Source organism: Mustela lutreola, chromosome 17, assembly GCF_030435805.1.
Source record: "Mustela lutreola isolate mMusLut2 chromosome 17, mMusLut2.pri, whole genome shotgun sequence".
Taxonomy (NCBI): domain Eukaryota; kingdom Metazoa; phylum Chordata; class Mammalia; order Carnivora; family Mustelidae; genus Mustela; species Mustela lutreola.
Window position 1 is genome coordinate 20,944,411 of NC_081306.1, and position 23,465 is coordinate 20,967,875.

Consider the following 23,465-nt stretch of genomic DNA (forward strand, 5'->3'; position numbering starts at 1 on the left):
AGCCAGCAGCGGGCCAGACTGGGAGGCAGCCCCTTGCGCTCAGCCTGTTGGCTCAGCCAGTCTAGGAAACCAGCCCGGGAGCGTGAAGAACGGAGCTGCTAAAGGGAGCTGGTCGGGACTCACGTCGTCATCGGAGTCTCCGCCCTGCATTGTGCCCACGATGCGTTTGCCAGGTCTTCCTGAGAAGAACCAAAGTGTGAAGAAATTATGAAAACCTTGTTAAAAAAGGGGGGGGGGGACAAGAAATGGCATTCAAGATTTGTTTCCCTTAGAAAATTGGAAAAAACCAGAATCAACTAAAATATTTACTTAAGTCTCATCTAAATGATCAAAACTGCCAAGAAACAGTAATGGAAGGGCGCCTGGGTGGCTCAGTGGATTAAGCCTCTGCCTTCGGCTCAGGTCATGATCTCAGGGTCCTGGGATTGAGCCCCACATCAGGCTCTCTGCTCAGCGGGGAGCCTGCTTCCTCCTCTCTCTCTCTCTGCCTGCCTCTCTCCCTACTTATGATCTCTGTCAAATAAATAAATAAAATCTTCTTTAAAAAAAAAAAAGAGGGCGCCTGGGTGGCTCAGTGGGTTAAGCCGCTGCCTTCGGCTCGGGTCGTGATCCCAGGGTCCTGGGATCGAGTCCCGCATCGGGCTCTCTGCTCAGCGGGGAGCCTGCTTCCCCCTCTCTCTCTCTGCCTGCCTCTCTGCCCGCTTGTGATCTCTCTCTCTGTCAAATAAATAAATAAATAAAAAAAAATAAAATAAAATAAAAATAAAAAAAAAAAAGAAAGAAAGAAACAGTAATGGATTTTCTGCATTTCCACTTTGAGAAAAAGGAAAAGGGCAATAAAATACAATCGCAACTCAAACCAGAACACTAAATACACATCCTGGACATGTTTTCAGAAAAACCACTGACCCCCACTCTGGGTATCTAGGTGGTAGAAGAGCTGTGCCATCTGCTGAAAAAAGAAAGGCCGCCTCCCTGCACGGACCAGTGTTACTCGTATCTGAACCTATGTCTGATCTCCAAAGAGGGAAACTTCTAAGGATTGCTATTAGTTCATCTTTCTTTTTTTTTTTTTTTTTTTTTTTAAGATTTTATTTATTTATTTGACAGAGAGAAATCACAAGTAGACGGAGAGGCAGGCAGAGAGAGAGAGAGAGGGAAGCAGGCTCCCTGCCGAGCAGAGAGCCCGATGCGGGACTCGATCCCAGGAGCCTGAGATCATGACCTGAGCTGAAGGCAGCGGCTTAACCCACTGAGCCACCCAGGCGCCCCTAGTTCATCTTTCAAAACACCCACATTGCCTCAGTGATTCTCCCCTCTTCTCTGGAAGTCATGGTCACCTGTCTGTGACTTCTGCAAACACCCAGGAGCTGTCCTTCCCTGGCGGGAGGTGGACAGCCACTCTCACACTCAACCCCCGAGAAAGGAGCACCAGGGACCCAGGTGTACGCTGCGGGGCGAAGGCAGGGAGGGCAGCTCAGAGAGGAGCTCGCTCAGGACAGGCTTGGGGTGACCACCCTTGGTCAGATAAAATGCAAACCTTGTGTTGTCTAAAGCCCTTATTTACAGTTCTGAGATTTTCGTTTTGGTGGCTGGGCAGTAAGCAGAATTCAGGAGCACCAGTGCCTCTATCAGGGTTTCCTGAGACGATCACATCCCTTTTCACCCTTTTCAGAGCCTCAGCTCCCATCTGCTGAGTGGGAGCCATGACCCCTAGCCTCTATTTGCATGACGAAGCTGTTAAAACTAAGAGGAAAGGGGCGCCTGGGTGGCTCAGTTGACAAGCATCTCTTGATTTCAGCTCAGGTCGTGATCTCAGGGTCATGGGATCAAGCCCCGTGTTGGGCTCCACATTCAGTATGGAGTCTGCTTGAGATCCTCTCTCCCGTTCTCTCTGCCCAGCCCCCATCACACCCCTGCTCACTCTCTCTCTAAAATAAACTTTTAAACCTTTAAAAGAAAAAAAAAGACTGGGACGTCTCGGTGGCTCAGTGGGTGAAGCATCTGCCTTCTGCTTGGGTCATGATCCCAGGGTCCTGGGATCAAGTCCTGCATCAGGCTCCTTGCTCAGTGGGGAGTCTGCTTCCCCCTCTACCAGCTGCACCCCCTGCTTGTGTGTGCTCTCTCTCTGACAAATAAATAAGTAAAAATCGAAAAAAGAGCAGTTAGCAGCAAAACTTAATATAAAATGAAGATAATTTACCTCAGAAATGTACGATGTATATAAAAATGCAAACTGCTCTAAAAATTAACAGCTGGTAGATAGATGTTTTAAAGACAAATATAAAGCAACTTAGTAGTATCTACCAAAACAAAGATTTATATAACCTTTGACCTAAGAATCCCACGTTTAATGGTACAAACATTGCAAATAAGCAGAAAGACGTATATACAAAGGAAAGAGGAAAAATAAATATTTTTTAAAGGATCTTTTAATATGTGAATGCCCAAGTAAATTATGGGTACGGTCACGCTACGGAACACTCTGCTGCTGTCAAAAGAATGAAGCAGATTTCTAGTTTACTGACACGGAAGGAGTTCTAATATATTTAATAATTTTTTTTAAAAATCAAGTTGAGAACAATACACAAAGTCTGGTACCATTTAGGTTAAAAGATGTCTCAGCCAATCTTTGTGTCTGTATTTCACTGTATACGTGTGGAAAGGCAATTTGGAAAGACACATCCCCCCGCCGCTGACCAGAACCTCTCTAGGGTGGAAAGTGGGACATGAAGAAGACCCCACTGTTTTGTGGGAAACACCCACATTTGCTCCATAGATTTTTTTTGGCTTGAGTGTTTAGCAGTGAAAAAGTAAAAACTAGAAGATTTTTAAAAGGCAGAGATGGTTGTATGAATCCCTTCTCAATGCACTGGTTCTCTGATCATAGGGGAGGCCACTGCACTGAGAGCAGTTTGGACCCAAAACGGGTAGAATACAGCTCTGTGCCAGAGGCCAGGGATTGCCATGGCCTCTGTGAGAAACCCGGGCCACAAAGAACAACCAACTTTTCTTGGCACCACAGGTAAGAGTATTAGCAGCAAAGGTGAGCAGTTGAAGGGCTTAGTCCGGCTACACAAAAGGCAGCATTCTGTGACGGGGCGCTGGGAGGAGGGCAAGGAAAGCAGTGTGATACCTTGCAGGAGCACCTCCATGGCCGTCCGCGGCTTGGACAGCTGCCTCTCCTCCAGTTCACTGTCAGATTCGTCATCTTCCTGGATGTCAATGTCCGAGTCATCATTACCTAGGAGAACACAAGAACACAGAACGAAAGGGGGTCTCCATCATTGCTGCTAGAACAGCTTCTAGCCACAAGGCTCTTGTGCAAAACCGTCTGCACTTCTCAGCCTTCTTTTAGGGCATTAGATTTTATGAGACTCTTGGGATTTGCCTGTAGATACTTAGGAGTTAACGCAGACCATGATATACTGGTTTATTTGTTTGTTCGTTTGTTTTAATAACCTTCCAAAGCAAGGTGTCAGAATACATAAACTAGAAACACTATGCTGGTAGCTGAAACTAAAAATTGAACAGCCAGCTGTCAAGGTAGCTGGAAGTTCTTGGTTAGTTGGGGGGGGGTATCACTCTCTGTTCAGTGTTACCCCAACTTGAGCTCTTTGTGGATAACAAAGATGAGGAAGTGGAACCCACTGCAAAGGTGAGTGACTGTGCCAAACAAGCCCATAGGCAAGACAGAGACCAGGCCAGCAAGGTCCAAGCACGCGACTGGCCCACGAAAGATGGCGACCTAGTGCATAGTGACGGGAGCTGGTACTCAGGACACTGTTTCCAGGAGAGAATTCCATCACGGGCATATATAAAGAGAGGTCGTTCTCAGTGCAACAGCCTTATACACTGATTTCTTAAATACTCTCCTGCACTCTGGTGGGACGTTTCCAACAGTGAACCTAGAGAAGGAGCATTTCCACAGTGGAGATAAAAAGCTTTCGCCATCCAACCTGACTGCCTGTGACCAGGGAGACACACTGGTTTTGGACGACGGAACTGAAGGAGTTTGCAGTTGCTGTTCTGATTACTTGAGTCAGAAGTCAGTGTGGAAGGACAGTAGTAATTGTGTATCTGTGAAAAGGCTTTGCTTAGCCCCTGTGATAGGGGGTAGGGAAACGGCAGCTGCATCCGAAAGGGCTCCACTTCCCTCCCCGTGGAGGATGAGCCGTGCTCTCCGCATGGAAAGGCAAACCTGGGAGCCTGGGCAAGCATGAGGACGAGCACCCAGCACGGGCACCCAGCACGGGACTCAGCACAAACTAGCTGACAACGATCACCGCATAGAAGCCTACTCAAAGAACATGCTGAAATAGTAACACAAATTTATGACTAAAATGAAATTCCTGGGGCACCTGGGTGCCTCCGTGGGTTAAACCTCTGCCTTCGGCTCAGGTCATGATCTCGGGGTCCTGGGATCGAGCCCTGCATCCAACTTTCTGCTCAGGGGGAAGCCTGCTTCCTCCTCTCTCTCTGCCTGCCTCTCTGCCTACTCATGTTCTCTCTCTCTGTCAAATAAATAAATAAAATCTTTTTAAAAAAATAAAGCATGGCGGTGTGCCAGGGTGGCTCAGTGGTTCAGTGTCTGTCCTCGGCTTGGGTCACCGTCTCCAGGTCCTGGGATCAAACTCCCTGTTGCTTCTCCCTCTCCCTTTGCCTGCCACTTCCCCTGCTTATGTGCTCTCACTCACTCTCTCTCATATAACGTCTTAAAAAAAATAATATTAAATATGGCAGACAAGAGAGAGTGCCCATAAATTCAGAGTCAAGAATAGTCTTTCCAACAGATGGTGCTGAACGACTGGACAGCCCCATACCCAACAATGAGGTTGGACCCCTACCTCACACGACATACAAAAATTAACTCAAAATGGATCAGAAATCTAAATTATGAGTTGTAACTGTAAAAATCCTGGAAGAGGGACGCCTGGGTGGCCCAGTGGGTTAAGCCACTGCCTTCGGCTCAGGTCATGATCTCAGGGTCCTGGGATCGAGTCCCGCGTCGGACTCTCTGCTCAGCAGGGAGCCTGCTTCCCTCTCTCTCACTCTCTGCCTGCCTCTCTGCCTACTTGTGATCTCTCTCTGTCAAATAAATAAATAAAATCTTTTAAAAAAACCAAAAAGAGTCACACGTGGCTTGTTGCGAGGTACTAAGCAGCACAGTTCAGGCGCTGAGCTTTCCGAGCGCCTCACGCATCACTGTCCCGAGCGCCAGTACGATGCCAGCATGCAGGAGGCAGTAAAGTAAGTGTGAAATGCAGGAATGTCTGCTCTCCACTAGAACATAAAAACTAAACCACAGTAAGGTTACTAAAGTGCTTTCTAGAAATTTCTCAGTCATTTTATGAATGTACCACCCGCAGCGAGGTTTAAAAGAATGGTGGGAAGATGAAGGCTGCCTTACTTAGTACAGAGCATCTGAACAAAATACTTGGCCTTGCTCCTAGGGCGTTCTCCTATCTCTAAGCACTCAGACTTTCTCTCGCTTCTTCAAGTCCCTTCCTCCAAACCCACAAAGCCAGTTTGGTGACTTCAACTCCGCTCAACAGAGGAGACAGGAGCGTCAGATGGGAGCCCTTCAGCACACGATCCGCCTTCCAGCTCGTCTGTCCTGCCTCAGTTCAAGTCCTGCATTCACACATTCAGCAGAGCTCATTGCCTCACTGGGCTCTGCTTCCCACGCTCTTACTCACTCCCAGGACTCTCACCTGGTGCCTCCTTTCTCCTCACATCCACAGACTGAGGCTTTGCTTCAACAGCATCTCCTATTGAGGCCTAGAGAGATGCCTACTGTGACCCCTACTTAAAATACAATTCCACCCCATCCTCTTCACCCGCTTCTCTGCTCTACTGTCCCCCCCAGGGCATTTTTTACCTTCTGCATACAGCTTGCTCTATGCTCATCTCCTCACTGGCAAGTACACTGCTTAAAGCAGAGATCCCTGTCTTTTGTCCATTAATGAATCCTTCACGCCCAGAAGAGAGACTCAACAATGCTTCCGGCGCTCAATCAGCTGCCTGCAGAGTGGTCTAAACGCGATGATCTCTTCCAGCTCCTGAATTTTGCCCATTCTCACCCATAATTCATGTCTGTGTTCTATTAGGTCTTTCTTTTCAGAGAAGTTCAGAAGGTCTTCCTTTTTATATCCGCCCCCCAATCCCAATTCTCTGGGCAATGTTCCCACATATACAGCAAAGCAAAGAAAGGCAGCACACCCTAAGAACTTTCAGCTGAGCAGCACTGAGACTAGCCCTTCATATTTTCCTACCTTCTTCACCATCCCAAGCTAATTAAGTGCTATCCCTCATTCAGCTGTGTTAAGCTGGAAATTATTTTTCCCAAAAAAGCTAAATCAGAGATGCTCCTACGAATGCTTGTCCTTCAAGAGATCCCAAACCTACGGATCACAAAATTAAGTCTGAGTTCAGAAGAATAAAGCAAGATCAGTGAGAAAGGCCTCACGTGCTGGCCTGGGAACAGAGAAAGGTGCAGCCAACCCATTGGGGCTCTTACCTGTGCTGGGCCTCTCGGGAGAGGATAAACTCCACGCAGGCTTATCACTTAGGGCCGCTTCAGGCTCTCCTGGCTGACCTGGAACCATAAAGGTGAGGGGCTGCTTTGGCTAGAGAGGCCCTTGGAATTCCCTACGCTTGCCCCTAAAGGATTCTCCAGCAGTCCCTATTCTCCCTCAAGAGTTTCCTGAGATTTAGGAGAGAGAGGCATATAACAAGTAGGAAAGGAGAGAGATACAAAGAGAGAGAGAGAGAGAGCTCTCTCACGTACAAGCCTGAAGCCCCAGGTATGGCATCCTCAAGCACAGGAGAATAAAATATTTCATCTTAAAAAAGAGAGCAGCAAGCAAGAGAAGGAGGCAGTCTGAGACACGCAGCATGAAGACTGAGTGCTGCCACTGGTCCTGAGGCTGACCTGACATCTCGGTCAAGTTCACGGATGAAGCACGCTAACCAGTCGTGGAGAACAGTCCTCCCCAGCATCAAGCTCCTATATATAGGTAACCCCATCTCCCTACAGACAACAGCCTCGCTGATCATCTTGGGTCACTGGGGGCCTAGGATGGGTATGTAAGTAGGGGACTCACTCTAAGCGACTAAGCCATTCGCATGCACGGCATCACGACACTTGCTTTCCATCAGTCAGCCCGAAAACAAGGCACCCTACAGACCTCCGAGACTGGGCTCTCTTTTCTAGTTACGTATTATCTGCAATTAAAACCTTCAAACAGGAAAATGATATTTTAGGTGACAAGAAAACCAAAGTGCTTTAAATGTTATGTAACTTGAACCAGCCCCATAAGCTCTGGAGTGAATTAAAACAGTACCTGATACAAAACTTGTTTGAAAACTGCCTTTTGAAAAGAAAATACACACAGAGGTTTTCTGAGGCCCCCAGCGCTCGCCCGGGGAGACCGCGCTGACTGGGAGCCTGGCCTTACTTCCACTGCGGAGCAGGCGCTTCTCCTCCTCCTTCAGCTTGTTCTGCATCAGGCGCAGAGTGTTCTCGGCTTCCTGTGGAACAGCAAACACAAGACTCAGAAGACAGGACCCTTTTGGGGGCTGTTTCATTATTCTTTAACACCTGGGTACATAGAGCTAAGTCCGGGCTACAGATCCCACAGAGATCTAAACTACGCGAACAGACCACCACCACCTGAGCACAAGCTCAGGCTGGGCCGCTTGCCCCACTCTCTGCCAGCAGCAGCCCAGAGAACGGGAGGCAGCAGAGGGGGTGACTGGCCTGCCCAGCCCTGCGGAGAACGCAGTGACATGGCAAGAGGCCATCCCGTGTGACCACGGGTGCCTCCGTGGGATGTGGACACGGGAACAGACGCATTAACTATGGGACAGTACAGGCCTCCTGCTCCTAAAGAATAAAGTTCTGCACAACTCCAGCCCCAAAAGAGGCAAAATGGTGAGACTGATTAGGCTGAAAAGAGAAAGAAATATTAGTCTAACTCCTAGGGGGACAAACACTAATGCTTCAGCTGGGCTGCCTAATGTGGCCCTGATCACTGTCAAAAGAGGGAACAGGAGAAGAGACTGGCTTTTAAAACTCTGTTGTCCTAAACATTAAAAAGAGAGCAGTGTTTCGTGCACGAGCTAGCGTGAGGGGCCAGCGCTGTAAGCACAGAGTGGAGGTGCGAGCACAGAAGAGCCAAGCAGCTGCCGAAGGATGGAGGGACATGCGTCCCTCCTGGCACTCTCTCTGCCCGCTCAGCGGCCCCACATGACAGCACGGAAGGATAATTTACTGTCACTGGCCCAGACACCCAACTTTTAAAATGTCCTGAACTCCAGGCTCTTGCCACTGCCCTCCAAATGTGCCTGTCCCAGGCCCCGTGGCTCCACAGCCCGCCCTTACCCTAGAGCAACGGTGGCAGCGGGCTCCTTGCCGAGGGAAAGGTGCCCGCAGGAGGGCGGCACCTACCTCCAGCCAGGCCTCCTGTGCCCCAGGGCAGCTTCGCCTGTTCCAAACACCCAGGTTTGTAGGAAGGCGAGCGTAACCTTTATACCGAAAGCTGTCAAGGACAGCGTGAGAAAGGGAGACTGTAGACCGAATTCATCATGAACAAAGATTCCAAGTGACCACTCCTGGGGTTAAGTAGAAATATCCCCAAGGCATAAGAACAATTAAAAAACCTTTAGTAACTTGGTCCAACTTCCTTTGCTCTGAATTCTGTATTTATCAGCTCATGGGACCTGAAATGTTCTTTCCTAAATGGCCTTGAGCGCTGGGACGAGAGAAGCCTGTAAAACCTCTGGTTCTGGGTTGTACACATTTCCCACAATAATCAAGAAACTGCACTTCCTCTTTATTTCCATCCTCATCTCTGATACACAGGTTTGGATGATTCAATTTGGATGATTCAACCAGGAAAAATCTTTCAGTGAGCTGACCAAGCAAGTTTTTAGATCTTCACCCAAGACCAGTTACCTAGTCTGCAGGACTCAGTGCAAATTAAAATGCATTTTAAAAATTATGAAGACTTTTGGGGCGCCTGGGTGGTTCAGTTGGTTAAGCATCTGTGTTCAGCTCAGGTCATGGTCCCAACAGGGTCCCAGGATCGAGTCCTGCATCGGGCGCCCAGCTCCATGGGGAGTCTGCTTCTCCCAATGACCTTCTCCCCGTCGTGTTCTCTCTCATTCTCTCTCTTTCAAATAAATAAATAAAATCTTAAAAAACAAACTATGAGGAATTTCAATCCAGTGACAGCACAGCACTGAAGCAAGCACAGGCTCTTCTAAGCTTAGTCTGTGCAACAACACAGGTCACACATTGGTCCTGTGTGCAGTCTAACTGACCAAACCCATCAGAAAGCCGACAACCTTCGAGTCCAGGCTACACTAAAAGCAACACAAAAGAATTACATGAGCAATCCTCAGACTTGATCGTGGCGAAAAAACACTCACAGATTTATTTTTTCCACAATGCCATTTGCAGCAGACCTACGGGCCAAGCACTTGCCTCAAACCTCTCTTGCTCCATCCTGTGATGGTCTTCGAGCTGCTGTTCCAGATAAGCCAGATTTCGAAATTTCTCTAGATAAATGTCGTACTGCTTTTGCAACTCCTCCTCGATCTTCTCATATTCATCCATAAACGCTGGCCTGGAACAAGCGAATGAAATACAAAGTGAAAGATTATACTGTGAGTTCTGGGTCCCATCATAATTTGCTGTGGAAAGCCTATAGGTGGAGATGGTTCTTCAACTTGTAGCTGTTTAAAGTTAATTTTCCAGGGCGACTGGGTTGCTCAGATGGTTAAGCGCCTGCCCTTCGGCCCAGGTCATGATCTCAGGGTCCTGGGATCAAGCCCTGCATAAGGCTCCCTACTCAGGGGGAAGCTTGCTTCCTCCTCTCTCTCTCTCTGCCTGCCTCTGCCTACTTATAATCTCTCTAAACATTAAAAAGAGAGCACTGTTTCATGCACAAGCTAGCATGAGGGGCCAGCTCTAATAAATAAATAAATAAATAAAATATCTCTAATAAATAAATAAAATCTTAATAAATGAAGTTGATTTTCCTTTTCTCCTCCCTCCCCTCAAAATGAACATACCTATTGTTTCTTTTTTTTTTAAATCAAAAGCTCGGGGCGCCTGGGTGGCTCAGTGGGTTGAGCCTCTGCCTTCAGCTCAGGTCATGGTCTCAGGGTCCTGGGATCGAGCCCCACATTGGGCTCTCTGCTCAGCAGGGAGCCTGCTTCCCCGCCTACTTGTGATCTCCCTCTCTCTCTGTCAAATAAATAAAATCTTTTAAAATAAATAAATAAATAAATCAAAAGCTCTTAGGGGCACCTGGGTGGCTCAGTGTCTGCCTTTGGATAGGGTCATGATCGCAGGGTCCTGGGATCGCATCCCATGTGGGGCTCCCTGCTCAGTGGAAAACCTGCTTCTCCCTCTCCCTCTTTCCCCTGGTCCCCCTGCTCATGCATGTTCTCTCTCTCAAATAAAAACAAAACAAAACAAAACAAACCACCACCCCAAAACAATCAAAAGCTCTTTGTAAAAATTTGAAATAATCCTGAAAGTATGAAGGCTAAAGTAAACATCACTCATAATCTGGATCACCTGGGTGGCTCAGTTGGTTAAGCAACTGCCTTTGGCTCAGGTCATAATCCCAGGGTCCTGGGATCAAGTCCCATGTCAGGCTCCCTCTGACCCTCTGCCCTCTCATGCTGTCTCTCTCTCAAATAAATAAATAAAATCTTTAAAAAAAATTAGTCATAATTCTATCACCATATATAAGCACTTAATAATTGATAAGCATTCTTCCAGACTTTCCTATGCATGGATACATACATGGCACATATTTTTAAGCATCATTAAGTTTATTATCTTCAATGAAGCTTTGCAGTCCTTTCTCTTACTCAAAATGCCTTGGATTTTAATAGACTTAAAAAGTTATCTTGAAAAAAAAAAAAAAAAGTTATCTTGTATCACATACACCTCGCAAAATCAAGAAGTTAAATACACACATTATCTTACTTGAGCATAATACTCCTCAAGTATACTCCTCGATATATTTTGGGTGCTCCAAAATATATTCAGCCCCCAAAAAAGGGAAACGCAGGTTGCAACAAATTGAAGCTAAATTTTTTTTTTTAAAAAGATTTTATTTATTTGACAGACAGAGATCAGAGTAGACAGAGAGGCAGGCAGAGAGAGAGAGGGAAGCAGGCTCCCCGCTGAGCAGAAAGCCTGACACGGGACTCGATCCCAGGACCCTAAGATCATGACCTGAGCCGAAGGCAGTGGCTTAACCCACTGAGCCACCCAGGCGCCCTGAAGCTAAATTTTTAAAAAAGACTTTGTAATTTTTTTTTTCTTGAGAGAGAGAGATTGCACACAGGGAGGGGCAGAAGGAGAGGGAGGGAGAGGACCCTCAAGCAGACTCACACTGGGTGGGGGCCCGACATGGGGCTGCATCAAGACCTGAGCTGAAACCAAGAGTCCAACGCTTAACTGACTGTACCGCCAGGTGCCCCCAAAGCTAAGGTTTAACAATATAAAATCGAAAACCAAAACCATAACACAAAAACCTGTTTCAACTGGTTTGCTGAATCTATTCTTTTCTTTTACAGGGAGAACTTTCTTTTTTTTTTTTTTTTTGCAATCAGCAAGAGGTTCTTTATTGTTACGCAGGCGCCTGCGGGTGGTCAGCGCGCACCTGCGGGTGGTCAGCAGCTCCTGCTAGCTGAGCACCTCTTTTTTTTTTTTCTTTTAAAGATTTTATTCATTTATTTGACAGATAGAAATTACACATAGGCAGAGAGAGAGAGAAGAGGAAGCAGGCTCCCTGCTGAGCAGAGAGCCCGATGTGGGGCTCAATCCCAGGACCCTGGGATCATGACCTGAGCTGAAGGCAGAGGCTTTAACCCACTGAGCTACCAGGTGCCCTGGGAAAACTCTCTTAACAATATAAACAGGGAAGCCTGGATGGCTCAGTTGGTTAAGTGTCTGCTTTCAGTTCGGGTCATGATTCCAGAGGCCTGGGATTGAGTCCTCCATCTAGCTCCCTGCTCAGCTGGGAGCCCGCTTCCCCCTATCCCTCTGTGTACACCCCGGCCACGGTTTCTGTGCTCTAATAAAGAAATAAAATCTTTAAAAAAATAAATAAGGGGCGCCGGGGTGTCTCAGTCGGTTAAGCAGCTGCCTTTGGCTCAGTTCATGATGCCAGGGTCCTGGGATCAAGTCCCGCATCGGGTTCCTTGCTCAGCAGAGAGCCTGCTTCTTCCTTTCCCTCTGCCTACTGCTCTGCCTACTTGTGCTTTCTATCTCTCTGTTAAATAAATAAATAAAAATCTTTTAAATAAATAAACTAAAAAATAATAAATAATCTTTGGGACTAGAGCAAAATACAGAAACTTTTCTATTGAAAGGCCATAAGGCTTAACAAAAATGAATTTATGCCTGAGAGGCAGAATTTTTTAATGAGACACCCGTGTCAGGTGGCCCAGACTACAAAGGTGGAAAGGGCATGGGCTTGCCTGTGGTTTCCGCTCCCTGGGTTACTCATGTCTACAGGGGAGATCTTCCCACAGATGTTAGAACTAGTGTCAGGTTGTGGGCTAGTCACCAGTATCTCCAAAATGCATGACATTCAGACAGATGGAGCAGCTACACAGATGGGAGGGAAGAGAGAAAAATAAAGGCAGAATGAAAAGGCAAAGCAGTGATGCAGGAGAAAGACTGACAAGAGACGGAGCAAGAGAAGGAGGGCGCGAAATGAGCAAGAGAAAGGCTCTAAGAAAATGCGAGGAACCCACTTGAAAGGGTCCGAAGACCTGGACGGTACCATTCACAGTCCCTGGAAAAAGTTCCCTTTCAGAGAGGGAACGTCAAAAGAAAGATGAACCGGTGAAGAATTACAAAGGTCTAAAATTTGCTCAAACTAAGAAATGGTAGTGTGCTTCTGCTTAAACCTCGTTCATGGCAAGGCACAGATCTTAGGAGACGAGCCGTGGGTAACTTTCACCCTCTGGGTTCACTAACTCTGCCCTGCATTCCAAGAAGCCATAGAACCCTGAAGGGAGGTTCGAGAATGGAGCCGTTTCCCAGGCACACTGAGAACAGTAAAGACGAGTCTGGCAGGGCGCGTTGTTAGGACGTGTGTGGCCCCCACACTCTCAGTCCAGATGGCCCCACGCCCGAGGGGCTACCACCACTGACCACTTGTCCTCACGCTGCTAGAATGTACAAGACAACTTTCCACCCACTCTTCAGGTGTTTGGATCTACCTGACACTCTGCAGAGTCTGAAGCCGCTTCCGATTTCGTTCCAGTTCTAACTTCCTCTTCTCGATCTTGGCTTCTAGGTTAGCTTCGTCAGAGGCCACGTTGTTGAGCAGATCTTTAGTCTTCTGCACCTGCGCCTGCGTTGAATAGGAAATGAATGAGAGGAAGGCCCAGGAAGCAACTCCCCGTGGCTCCCGGAAGAGAGGAATTCCATAGCTCCTCAGGCACAGCGACAACATGCTGCATAAAAGCAAAAGTAAACACACAAAGCACACTCCCCCAAGCCATCACTCAGTTAGCCGTTTCCAGACAGGAAGTCACACAGACCCAGAAAAAATGATCATCCTTTCCCCTGAAAAGAGGATGTCTGTAGCCATGCAAACAAGGGAGGATGGAAGGAACAGTGTCCCGAGTAGAGGGAGCGGGCCTAGATGTTGTGCGCGGTCACTGGCTCACACGGCTGCCGTACCACTCTGGCTTGTCAGTCGGCCTTTATTCTCACTGTTCTGCTCACTCCCCTAGTTACAAACATCTGCATCACAGAATATATGCACCAGGAGACAAAAAGAAACATCAGGTGGTCCCAGCCCTTGTCCACTGCCTGCTGGGACTGAGAGAGAAGGTTTCCCCTCCCTCCGACTGGCAAGTACACCTCAACTACAGACTAAAACAGGGAAACCACTCTGTGAAGTCAGCGAAAAAGCGGCTCCCTCAGTGGACCAAGCGTTTGGGAGGGAGCCTGGGCAGCTAGGGCAGAGAAACAAAGTGAAGGGGAAGAGAGATCACGGACAAAACACGCAGGCCTTTCTGCTGTATCACAAGACCAAGTTCATCTGACAAGTGGAGGTCAGAATGAATGCACAGTCTTCACACCCGTGTCGCCTGGGAAGCTGGCCGGGCAGGCCTACAGCTCAGCTGCAATCTGCCGCATTAGGAACCACATCTGGAACCAGCCAGCTGAGTGTGCCGCTGCTTTCTGGGTTCTGATGTGCCAACTCGGCCTTAAGTTCCTGATGCCCGACAGGGGGTTCTCCCCCCAGTACTTCGGCACAATGTGTCACGCCCCGGAAACACGGAGGGACTGTCTACCTGCAGGTCTATGGTCTAGGGTCCATGAAGAACTCCTCAAAGGAGTTCTAGGGTCCATGAAGAACTCCTCGAAGGGTCCATGAAGAACTCCTCGAAGGAGCCCAGACACTCTCTGTAACTGTCAAAGACAGTGTATATCTGGGAGCAACCACTTTTACTCTTTACTTACGGCTGAACTTTTTTCAACTAAGTACACTAATAATTTCATGAAAATAATCATATCACTCTCCATTGGAAAACCCCACAAGAGGTATGAGTTCACTCTCACAGGAAGACAAGGCGAGTTTCTGAACAGCACACACTGATGGTGGCTCTTCTCTGAATCAGTCAGACAACACCTAGTGGATGTATCTGACTTCAAAAACAAAAGCAGTTTTTTAAAGGTCTGTGCTCCTCAAACATGAAATACCAGCGGGGCACCGGGGTGGCTCAGTTGTTTAAGTGTCTGACCCCAGTTCTGGCTCAGGTCATGATCTCGGGGTCATGGGAACTAGCCCTGCGCTGGGCTCTGCGCTCAGCTGGGAGGCTGCTTGACATTCTCTTTCCCTCTGACTCTTGCCAGCACATGCATGCACCCAGACACTCTAATAATCTTTCAAAAAAAAAAAGTGAAAAAAAAAAAAAAGTATCTGTGTGATAGACACAATTTCCCCTAGCTTTCTGAAACAAATGGCTTACAGATCGTAACCCTATTATTCATGCTATTGCTTCGGTTTTGTTTTCAGAATTATCACGTATCATGGACCTTTTGCAAGCACAGACACGTTAAAAGGTGCTCGCCATCCACGGTGCACGCCTGGAACTAACCCCATGTGCCACCCATTCTTCAAGAAGAAAGAAAGAAAATGGCACCTGGGGGGGCTCATTCAGTTAAGCATCTGCCTTCTGCTCAGATCATGATATCAGGGTCCTGGGATGAAGTCCTTTGTCCGGCTTCCTGCTCAGCAGGGAGTCTGCTTCTCCCTCTGCCCTTCCCCCTGCTCATGCTTGCATGTGTGTGGCACATGCTTCCTCTCTCTCTTGCAAAATAAAAAATCTTTAAAAAAAGGGATGGGCGCCTGGGTGGCTCAGTGGGTTAAACCTCTGCCTTCAGCTCAGATCATGATCTCAGGGTCCTGGGATCGAGCCCTGCATCGGGCTCTCTGCTTAGCAAGGAGCCTGCTTCCTCCTCTCTCTTTGCCTGCCTTTCTGCCTACTTGTGATCTCTGTCTGTCAAATAAATAATAAATAAAATCTTTTAAAAAAATAAAATAAAATGAGAGAGAGAGAGAGAGAAAGAAATCTCTGTGCCCATGTTTCAGCACTCAAATAAATAAATAAATAAATAAATGGAAAACATGAAAATCACTTAAATGCCCAGCAGCAAGGAAGTGGTTAAAGTATGAAGAGTCCCTTAAATAGAGCATTACTTAGGAAAATTGAAGAATTTAATCAAATTATTAAATTATTAAAACTGACAAATTTGGGGGGATAAGTTGTTCATATTTATAACAAGGGGAAAAAAGTAACCTAGAATGTATCCTTGAACATCCTCTGCATTTCCCATTTCCCCACGATCATACCCCTTCTCTGTCACTAGGCCAAGGGTTGGTGTTTCTTGAGGAGGCAGGGAATAAATCCGTATTTTCAAGTTCCAGGCACAAAAACATTAAATAAAAGCAAATAATCTTACCAAAATATCTTTTATTGCAATTCTCATCACTTTTTCAGTTTCGTTTATTTCCAGAGGCCTGGCAATAGCTTCTGTTCTCAATTCCTATGGGAAACAATGAAATGGAATTACACACACTTTCAGAAAAGCAATTCTCAAAATAAATCCCCAGATCTGGATATGGCTTATGGACTAGTTCTCAAAGTTCCATCACAGGGTGCATCTCTGATACAGAAACACTTCTTCTAGCACCTCTTCCAAATGTCTCTTCTTTTTTTTCTTTAAAAAAAGAAAAACACCCCAGACCCCACTGTGGGGCCTGAACTCACAACCCTGAGATCAAGAGTCATAAGCTCACCAACTGAGCCAGCCAAGTGGCTCCAGGTCTTTCTGATCCTACCACCAACCTGGTCTCCCTCCAGTGCCCTTGGCCTTCTCCAGCTAAAGGCCCCACACACCCTCAACACCAGGGGGGCAAAACTGGGCTTACCCTCATCATCTTTTCTCCCAAATTTGCTTCTTTACTTCTATTTGTTCAGGTGAACCCCAAACCAAGTGCAGCTCAACCAACTGTCCGAACCCCCTGCCAGCCCCTATCATCATTCCTATGATTCATTTCCTCTAAATTGCCTGTCACTTCCAACTGCAACCGATGAGAGGAGTCACATTGTCCCCGCCCCTAGCATTAATCACTAACCAATCAAAGGAAGCATTTGTGCCTATCATACCAGTGCCAGGAACTTCTGAGACATGGGACTTCAATGCCAATGCAGGTTCCTGCAGCACTTTCCCCAGCTCAGTCTTGGGCTTCCTTTATTCCACGGTACCCCTCAGGGCCCACACTGGTGGAAAGCTACGGAGAGCACAGATCAAGGTGCCTTGCCTGTCTGTTGTTGGTGCCAGTACTCAAAGAATGTTAGTTGAGTGTATGAAAAACCAACACCAGGGGCGCCTGGGTGGCTCAGTGGGTTAAGCCGCTGCCTTTGGCTCAGGTCATGATCTCAGTGTCCTGGGATCGAGCCCCGCGTCGGGCTCTCTGCTCTGCAGGGAGCCTGCTTCCCCCTCTCTCTCTGCCTGCCTCTCTGCCTACTTGTGATCTCTGTCTGTCAAATAAATAAATAAATAAAATCTTAAAAAAAAAAAAAAAAAAGAAAAACCAACACTGGATGGGGGATCTTCCTCAGATCACAGCTGTACAGAATTTGAGAAGTACCATATTCATGGCTCCTATGGCAACATTTCGGCTACTGGTTATTTCAATTCATTACGGGACGGTGCTAAGAGTCCCCAGTGGAAACCTGGTTAAGTCTCACCATGAAGCCACAGCTCTGTGGCAGTTACCAAGTGACTAGCACTTCACAGGTCTGTCTCTAGGTCTGTCAGAAATGTGCGGAGACACATGCACACAACCGCACTATAAAGAGAAAACACAGAAGGCCTGGGGAGCTGCCTTGTTAGTTATCTAAATTAGCTATGAGATAGGAGCAGCAGCTTTGTTCTGTCAACTGGGCAGCTGGTCAGCCACTAGGTTAACACATCAGCAATGCTGAGCTGGCATCCCAGTCCCCTGCTCCCTGTCTGCTCCTGGGGCAGGAATGAAAAGCCAGAAGAAAATACCATTACACTAGAGCAGTGATGCCAGAAGGCGGGCCAGGCCGAAAGGACAATCATGGCTGACAAACCTGACTGGAGTAAAAAGAATTAAACGCATTTAGTTTAAAAACACTAGAGAGCGCCCGGGCGGCTCAGTCGGTTCTGCTTGGGTCAGGATCTCAGGGTGGTGGAATCAAGTTCCAGATCCTGCTCCTGGCTCAGCAGGGAACCTGCTTCTCCCTCTGCCTTCTGCTCCCCCTGCTTGTGCTCTCTCTCTCTCTCTTGCTTTCCAAAAAATAAATAAATAAAATCTAAAATCAAATAAATGAAATAAATAAAAACACTAGAGGTGAGGGGCGCCTGGGTGGCTCAGTAGGTTAAAGCCTCTGCCTTCAGTGCAGGTCATGATCCCAGGGTCCTGGAATTGAGTTCCACATCAGGCTCCTTGCTTGACGGGGAGCCCACTTTTCTCTCTGCCTCTGTCGGCTGCTCTGCCTGCTTGTGCTCCCTCTCTGATAAATAAATAAAATCCTTAAAACAAAACAAAACAAAAAACCACAAGAGGTGAGCATGTATGCTTCAAATGCCATAAACCCTTACAGGAAAGAATTAAACAAGACTCCACTTCTTAAACCAGTGGGTCCCAAACTCTGCTGCATGTTGGAATCCCATGGAGATCCTTAAATGCTGGATGCCTGGAGGGTGCCTCCGGGGCGCAGCTGGTTAAACAACCAACTCTTGGTTTGGGCTCAGGTCAAGTTCTCTGCAAAATATAGCCTCACACTGGGTTCTATACTCAGAGCAAAGTCTGCTTGAGATTCTCTCTGCCTTTGCCTCTGCCCCTCCCGCCCACACATCTCTCTCTCTCTCTCTCTCTCTCTCTCTCTCCCTCAAATAAATAAATAAATAAATATTAGGGGGAAAAAAAGGCTGGATGCCTGGCTCTCACCCCCACACATTCTGATTCACTGCTTTGGGGGACAACCCAGACATCAGGTGATTTAAAGGGAGCCCTACAGGGGTTTTAGAAGCCATATTCTCATTAAACAGCTCGGTAAACTCAGTAGATGAAGCACTCTTTTCGGCTCACATTGGCTAGAAGAACAGCAGATACATTTTTATGGTGACACCAACGTCAGCTGATGAGTAGTAGCTGCCTAGGTCACGGGCTGCCCAGCTCTGCACACGTGAGAGTCACCCAAGACTTACAACTCCCAATGCCCAGGTCCGCTCCAAACCCGTGACACTGGCACGGAAGCCGGGTACCAGTAGTTTTTACAGGACCCCACAGCATCCCACGCAGAAGCAAAGTGTGGGAACCATGGGTGCAGAAGAGTACTTTGTAGACAGGAACGCGGAACTCCTCAGGAAAAACACCAGACTTTGCTAGGTCTGCCACGGGCATGGAGGAAAGTTCCAGCAACATGCTATGTAACATGCTACATAACTGCCGCTCCTGAACGAGGAGGGAAAGCTATTAACAACAGATCAGCAGGGGTGCCTGGGTGGCTCAGTTGGTTAAGCAACTGCCTTCAGCTCAGGTCACGATCCCAGGGTCCTGGGATCGAACCCCACATTGGACTCCCTGCTCAGTGGGGAGCCTGCTTCTCCTTCTCCCTCCACTGCTCTGCCTGCTTGTGCTCTCTCACTCTCTCTGTCAAACAAATAAATAAAAATCTTAAAAAAACATTTAAAAACAGACCAGCGGGCACCAGAAGTAGGAAGAGCAGCTAATGCTATCACCTCCCTGCAGATCATCTCATTTCAGCAGGTACAGTGTGATGAAATGGGAAGGCCGGGGAAAAGCAGAATCAGAAAAAAAACCTTGAAAGAGGCTGAGAAAGTATTTAAGTGTCTGAACATGGCTCACCCTCAATTCTACCTCCTTGCCCAGCAGGTCATACAGGGACGCTCCTCTGGAGGTGATTTCAGAAGCAAGCTGCCTGGCCGCCTTCAAATCTGCAATCTGGAGGGAAAATATCAAACACAGAAAACTCGGTGAAGCCTTGGGGCTCTTCGGTGGCTCAGTCGGTTCAGTGTCTGCCTTTGGCTCAGGTCACACAGTCAGGGTCCTGGACCAAGTCCCTCATGGGGCTCAGAGGGGGAGTGTGCTCCTCCCTCTCCCTCTGCCCTCCACACTGCTCCTGAGCTCTCTGTCTCAAATGAATAAAAAATTTAAAAATGAAAATAAAAAAAAGAAATAACCAGTTTGTTAGAATCAATTCCTGCCTCCCATCAGGACACTGGACTACTGAGCACGTTTTCCACGAGACCCATATTTCCATCCTGTGAACAAGCGCTCCCAGGACATCTGGGTCTCTCTGAAAGTCCAAATCTCAAGTCGAATGTAATCTTTAACCAGGAACCATGGGAGTGTGAAAGTGACATGCTTCCTATTTGGAGGAGGTCACAACAGGGGACAGGCGACCAGAGGGGAAGCAGAGAGACACATTTCCTACCGCAGAATGCTGCTGCCCAGGCTCTCCGCCTCTGGACAGCCTGGTGCACAGTTGCTGGGGCTCCTGGGAATTAACCTGCACAAAGCCCCACGGTGTGACCCGCCTCCCTCAGGGGCGGCATCTACTGCTGTGAAGATGACAGCCTCTAGCCCCGAGCATAAGCTTCTTTCTTAGGAGTCACAGGTCATCCCACTTCCTTGCATATGGTAACTTTTCCAGAGAATCCAAACATTTCCTTGCTCTGCTCACTCTTCCTCTCTCCAACTCCCACACCGGCCACAGCAAGTCTCCCTCTGCATTCACAGCTGCTGTCTTCCCCTCCCTTAGTCCTGCAGGGTTCCGATCCCTCCAGCTCCAGCTCCCCTGGCCCAGACCACCTCATAGCAGCAAACATCCCACTTCCTTAGCAGTAGTCTCATCATCTCCCTTGCATCCCGGACCCCGAGGCCATCAGAGTTCAGTCCCCTGAACTCTTCTCTACTCACACCCCCTCCTAAGCTCGTGGCTGTAACACTTTCTACAACCGAACACCTCATACTAAACAGCTCAGCTGTTCCAACCAAACTCCCGCCTTTCCTACCAGGCCTGCTCCTCCCACACTCCCCTCCCTTTCAGTAAAGGCAACTTAACCCCTGCAGGTGCTCAGACCAAGAACTCCAGAGCTATGAAGGCTAAAACTGTGTGGACTTGCCACAGATGGCCTTTTCCATGTTTCATTATTTAAATTTAAATAAATTTGGAACCCTGTTATTCGGTGACGCTAGCTACATGTGGCAAGTAGCTCCAACAGTATGGCATAGATAGAGAACACATCCATCATCACAGAGAGATCTAGCAGACAGGGTAGCTGTAGGATCTTCCTTGCATGGTCTGTTTTCTCTCAACCCACATTCAAGCCCACAAGATCCATGCTCAGAATAGGTTCTAACCCCTGGCCACTTCTTTCCACTGATTCTGGCTCCTGGTTACAAACCTCGGTATGAATTCTTGGACCTGATCACAGGTGATCACAAAGGCTTTCCCTGGCAGGCCTGACAGGGGCACCTGCGCCAGGGCTCACCCCAGCTGAGGCACAGCAGGGCACTGCAGGCTCTGAAGGAAGCAGCAGTCAAGGACGCAGGGCCTTTGACCCCCATGATCCATAAAGTATGTGGGGCCTTCACTCCCAGGTCTCTTCATGGCGGGCTGAGGTGGCCTTCTTGTGGGGGAACTAGGGAGAAAACCTGGGGACACTCTTCCACTCCTAGTCCTCCCCCAACTCAGGGTCATAAAAGTGCAATGGCCATGGTCACCAAACTGTGGAAAAAACCAAGATGCCCTTCAACGGATGGATGGATAAGGAAGATGTGGTCCATATACACAATGGGGTATTTCGGCTCCATCAGAAAGGATGAATACCCAACTTTTGTAGCAACATGGACGGGACTGGAAGAGATTATGCTGAATGAAGTAAGTCAAGCAGAGAGTCAATTATCATATGGTTTCACTTACTTGTGGAGCATAAGAAATAACAGAGGACATGGGGAGATGGAGAGGAGAAGGGAGCTGGGGGAAATTAGAGGAGGAGATGAACCATGAGAGACTATGAACTCTGAAAAACAATCTGAGGGTTTTGAAGGGGCGGGGGAGCAGGAGGTTGGGGGAGCCTGGCGGTGGGTATTGTGGAGGGCACATATTGAATGGAGCACTGGGTGTGGTACATAAACATTGAATTCTGAAAAGAATTTTACACTGAAAAGAAATTTTAAAAATTAAAAATTAAAAAAAAAGTGCTGGAGCCTTTTGTTCAGGGCTCCCTCAGGAGACAACCCCTTCAAGGGTGTGCCATCTCCTGGGAGACAAAGGAACAGTGTGGTGGGAGGGAGGCGTGACACTTCCTCTGCTTTTAGCCCCTTGATCAAACCATCACAGTAAGTGACTGAATACTTAACTTTCATTTCGGCTTGCTGCTTTCATCAAATCCTCCGATGCCTGGCAGCTCAGCTGTCTCCCATCTTAGCCGAGCTCCTGATATCAGCAACCACTCTGTCCAAAGTCACTGACATGTCTGCGTGTACCCTCATGCCCCCCTCAGTCTAATCTCAACCCAGGAGCCGGAGGGATCCTTTTAATACAAAGTTTCAAATTACGTACTTCTCTGCTCAAACGCCATGATTTTCCACCTCAAAGTCAACCTCTTTACAGTGGCTGTGGAGACACCACAGGGTGGGGTCTGTCAAAGGACCCCTCCGAGGGGCGCCTCAGTGGCTCAGGGGGTTAAAGCCTCTGCCTTCAGCTCAGGTCATGATCTTGGGGTCCTGGGATCAAGCCCTGCATCGGGCTCTCTGCTCAGCGGGGAGCCTGCTTCCCCACCCACCCGCCCGCCTCTCTGCCTATTTGTGATCTCTGTCAAATAAATAAATAAAATCTTAAAAAAAAAAAAAAAAGGACCCCTCCGAACTCTCATGCTCTCCTCTATTGACCCATTTCCTCAAATACACAAAGCACACTTTTTCAGAGGATACTCTTCCCCCTCCGCTGCAGGGCTTGCTCCTTCCCTGCTTCGCATCTCGGCTGAGGATGTTGTCACCCACCCTGTCTCCCTGTTGCAGACACGGCCTGGCCCTGCTTTACCATCCCCTACAAACCGATCACCTCTGACCTGCCAATCCTTCTGCTTTGTGGTGTAGTCTGACTCCCCACTGAGCCTAACAGAGGATTGCTGTCTTGCTGTTCACGTGGTACCCTGAACATCTGAACCGCGCCTGGCATATAGTGGGTTTTCCATAGGTAGCGGATTAATTTGTTGTGACTGCTGTTTGTATCTAAATGGTGATCAGCACAGAACTGACAAACTGCTTTTAGTCAAGGGGTAAGGAAAGAAGCGATGACATGAGTGTCTGATATGTTCCGTTTCAGAGTTTAAGAAATACACACACTGCCCCACACTGGGACATTGTCCTTACCTTCGAGCCAAGATCAAACTTGAATTTGCTGATGTCCTCCTCCCCTATCTTAGAGCCCTCCATCCCTTTGGTCTTCATGGCATTATAAAGGACAGAGGTGATCTTCAAAAGCTCTTTCACTGCATACCCATCTGCCTGATAAAGCTTCTTGGTATTGAGTTTTATATGCGCTTTGGTGGCCTATTTTCAGACAAAAAAAAAAAAAAAAAAAAAAGGAAGGCCCTTTCCATGAAAATAAAATCCAACTTGAATCCCATGTAGGTAACTTGAAAATCTCTCTTTAACAAAAACCTGACTGTATTGAATCAAACTTCCAAGTGACTCAAGCATTGCAAGTGGGTGTATGAACTGATATAATCTTGATAGAGAGCTATTTAGTAACTGACAATAAAATTACAAATTCACCCATCTTTCCAATCCTAAGAACTTATCCTGGGGTCACTGTCACAAAGTCCTACGTGTGGGCTATTC

At 47.7% G+C, this 23,465-nt stretch overlaps 1 protein-coding gene across 10 annotated transcripts in view; it reads right to left on the minus strand.

The window, feature by feature from the left end:
- The window catches only part of CLUAP1 (clusterin associated protein 1), a 33,254-nt gene that overhangs the window by 3,996 nt on the left and 5,793 nt on the right, over nt 1-23,465 (minus strand). For 5 of the 10 annotated variants that reach the window (XM_059154166.1, XM_059154164.1, XM_059154165.1 and 2 more), the window contains 9 exons: nt 22,995-23,174; nt 19,461-19,556; nt 16,019-16,102; nt 13,261-13,394; nt 9,491-9,632; nt 7,461-7,533; nt 6,521-6,598; nt 3,137-3,244; nt 124-179 (listed from right to left, as the gene is read on the minus strand). In XM_059154166.1, the coding sequence (XP_059010149.1) occupies nt 124-179; nt 3,137-3,244; nt 6,521-6,598; nt 7,461-7,533; nt 9,491-9,632; nt 13,261-13,394; nt 16,019-16,102; nt 19,461-19,556; nt 22,995-23,174 (951 nt within the window). Of the gene's footprint in view, nt 1-123; nt 180-3,136; nt 3,245-6,520; nt 6,599-7,208; nt 7,241-7,346; nt 7,534-9,490; nt 9,633-13,260; nt 13,395-16,018; nt 16,103-19,460; nt 19,557-22,994; nt 23,175-23,465 lie in introns of those variants that run through there. The other 5 variants (XM_059154172.1, XM_059154171.1, XM_059154167.1 and 2 more) reach the window with 2 other exon arrangements.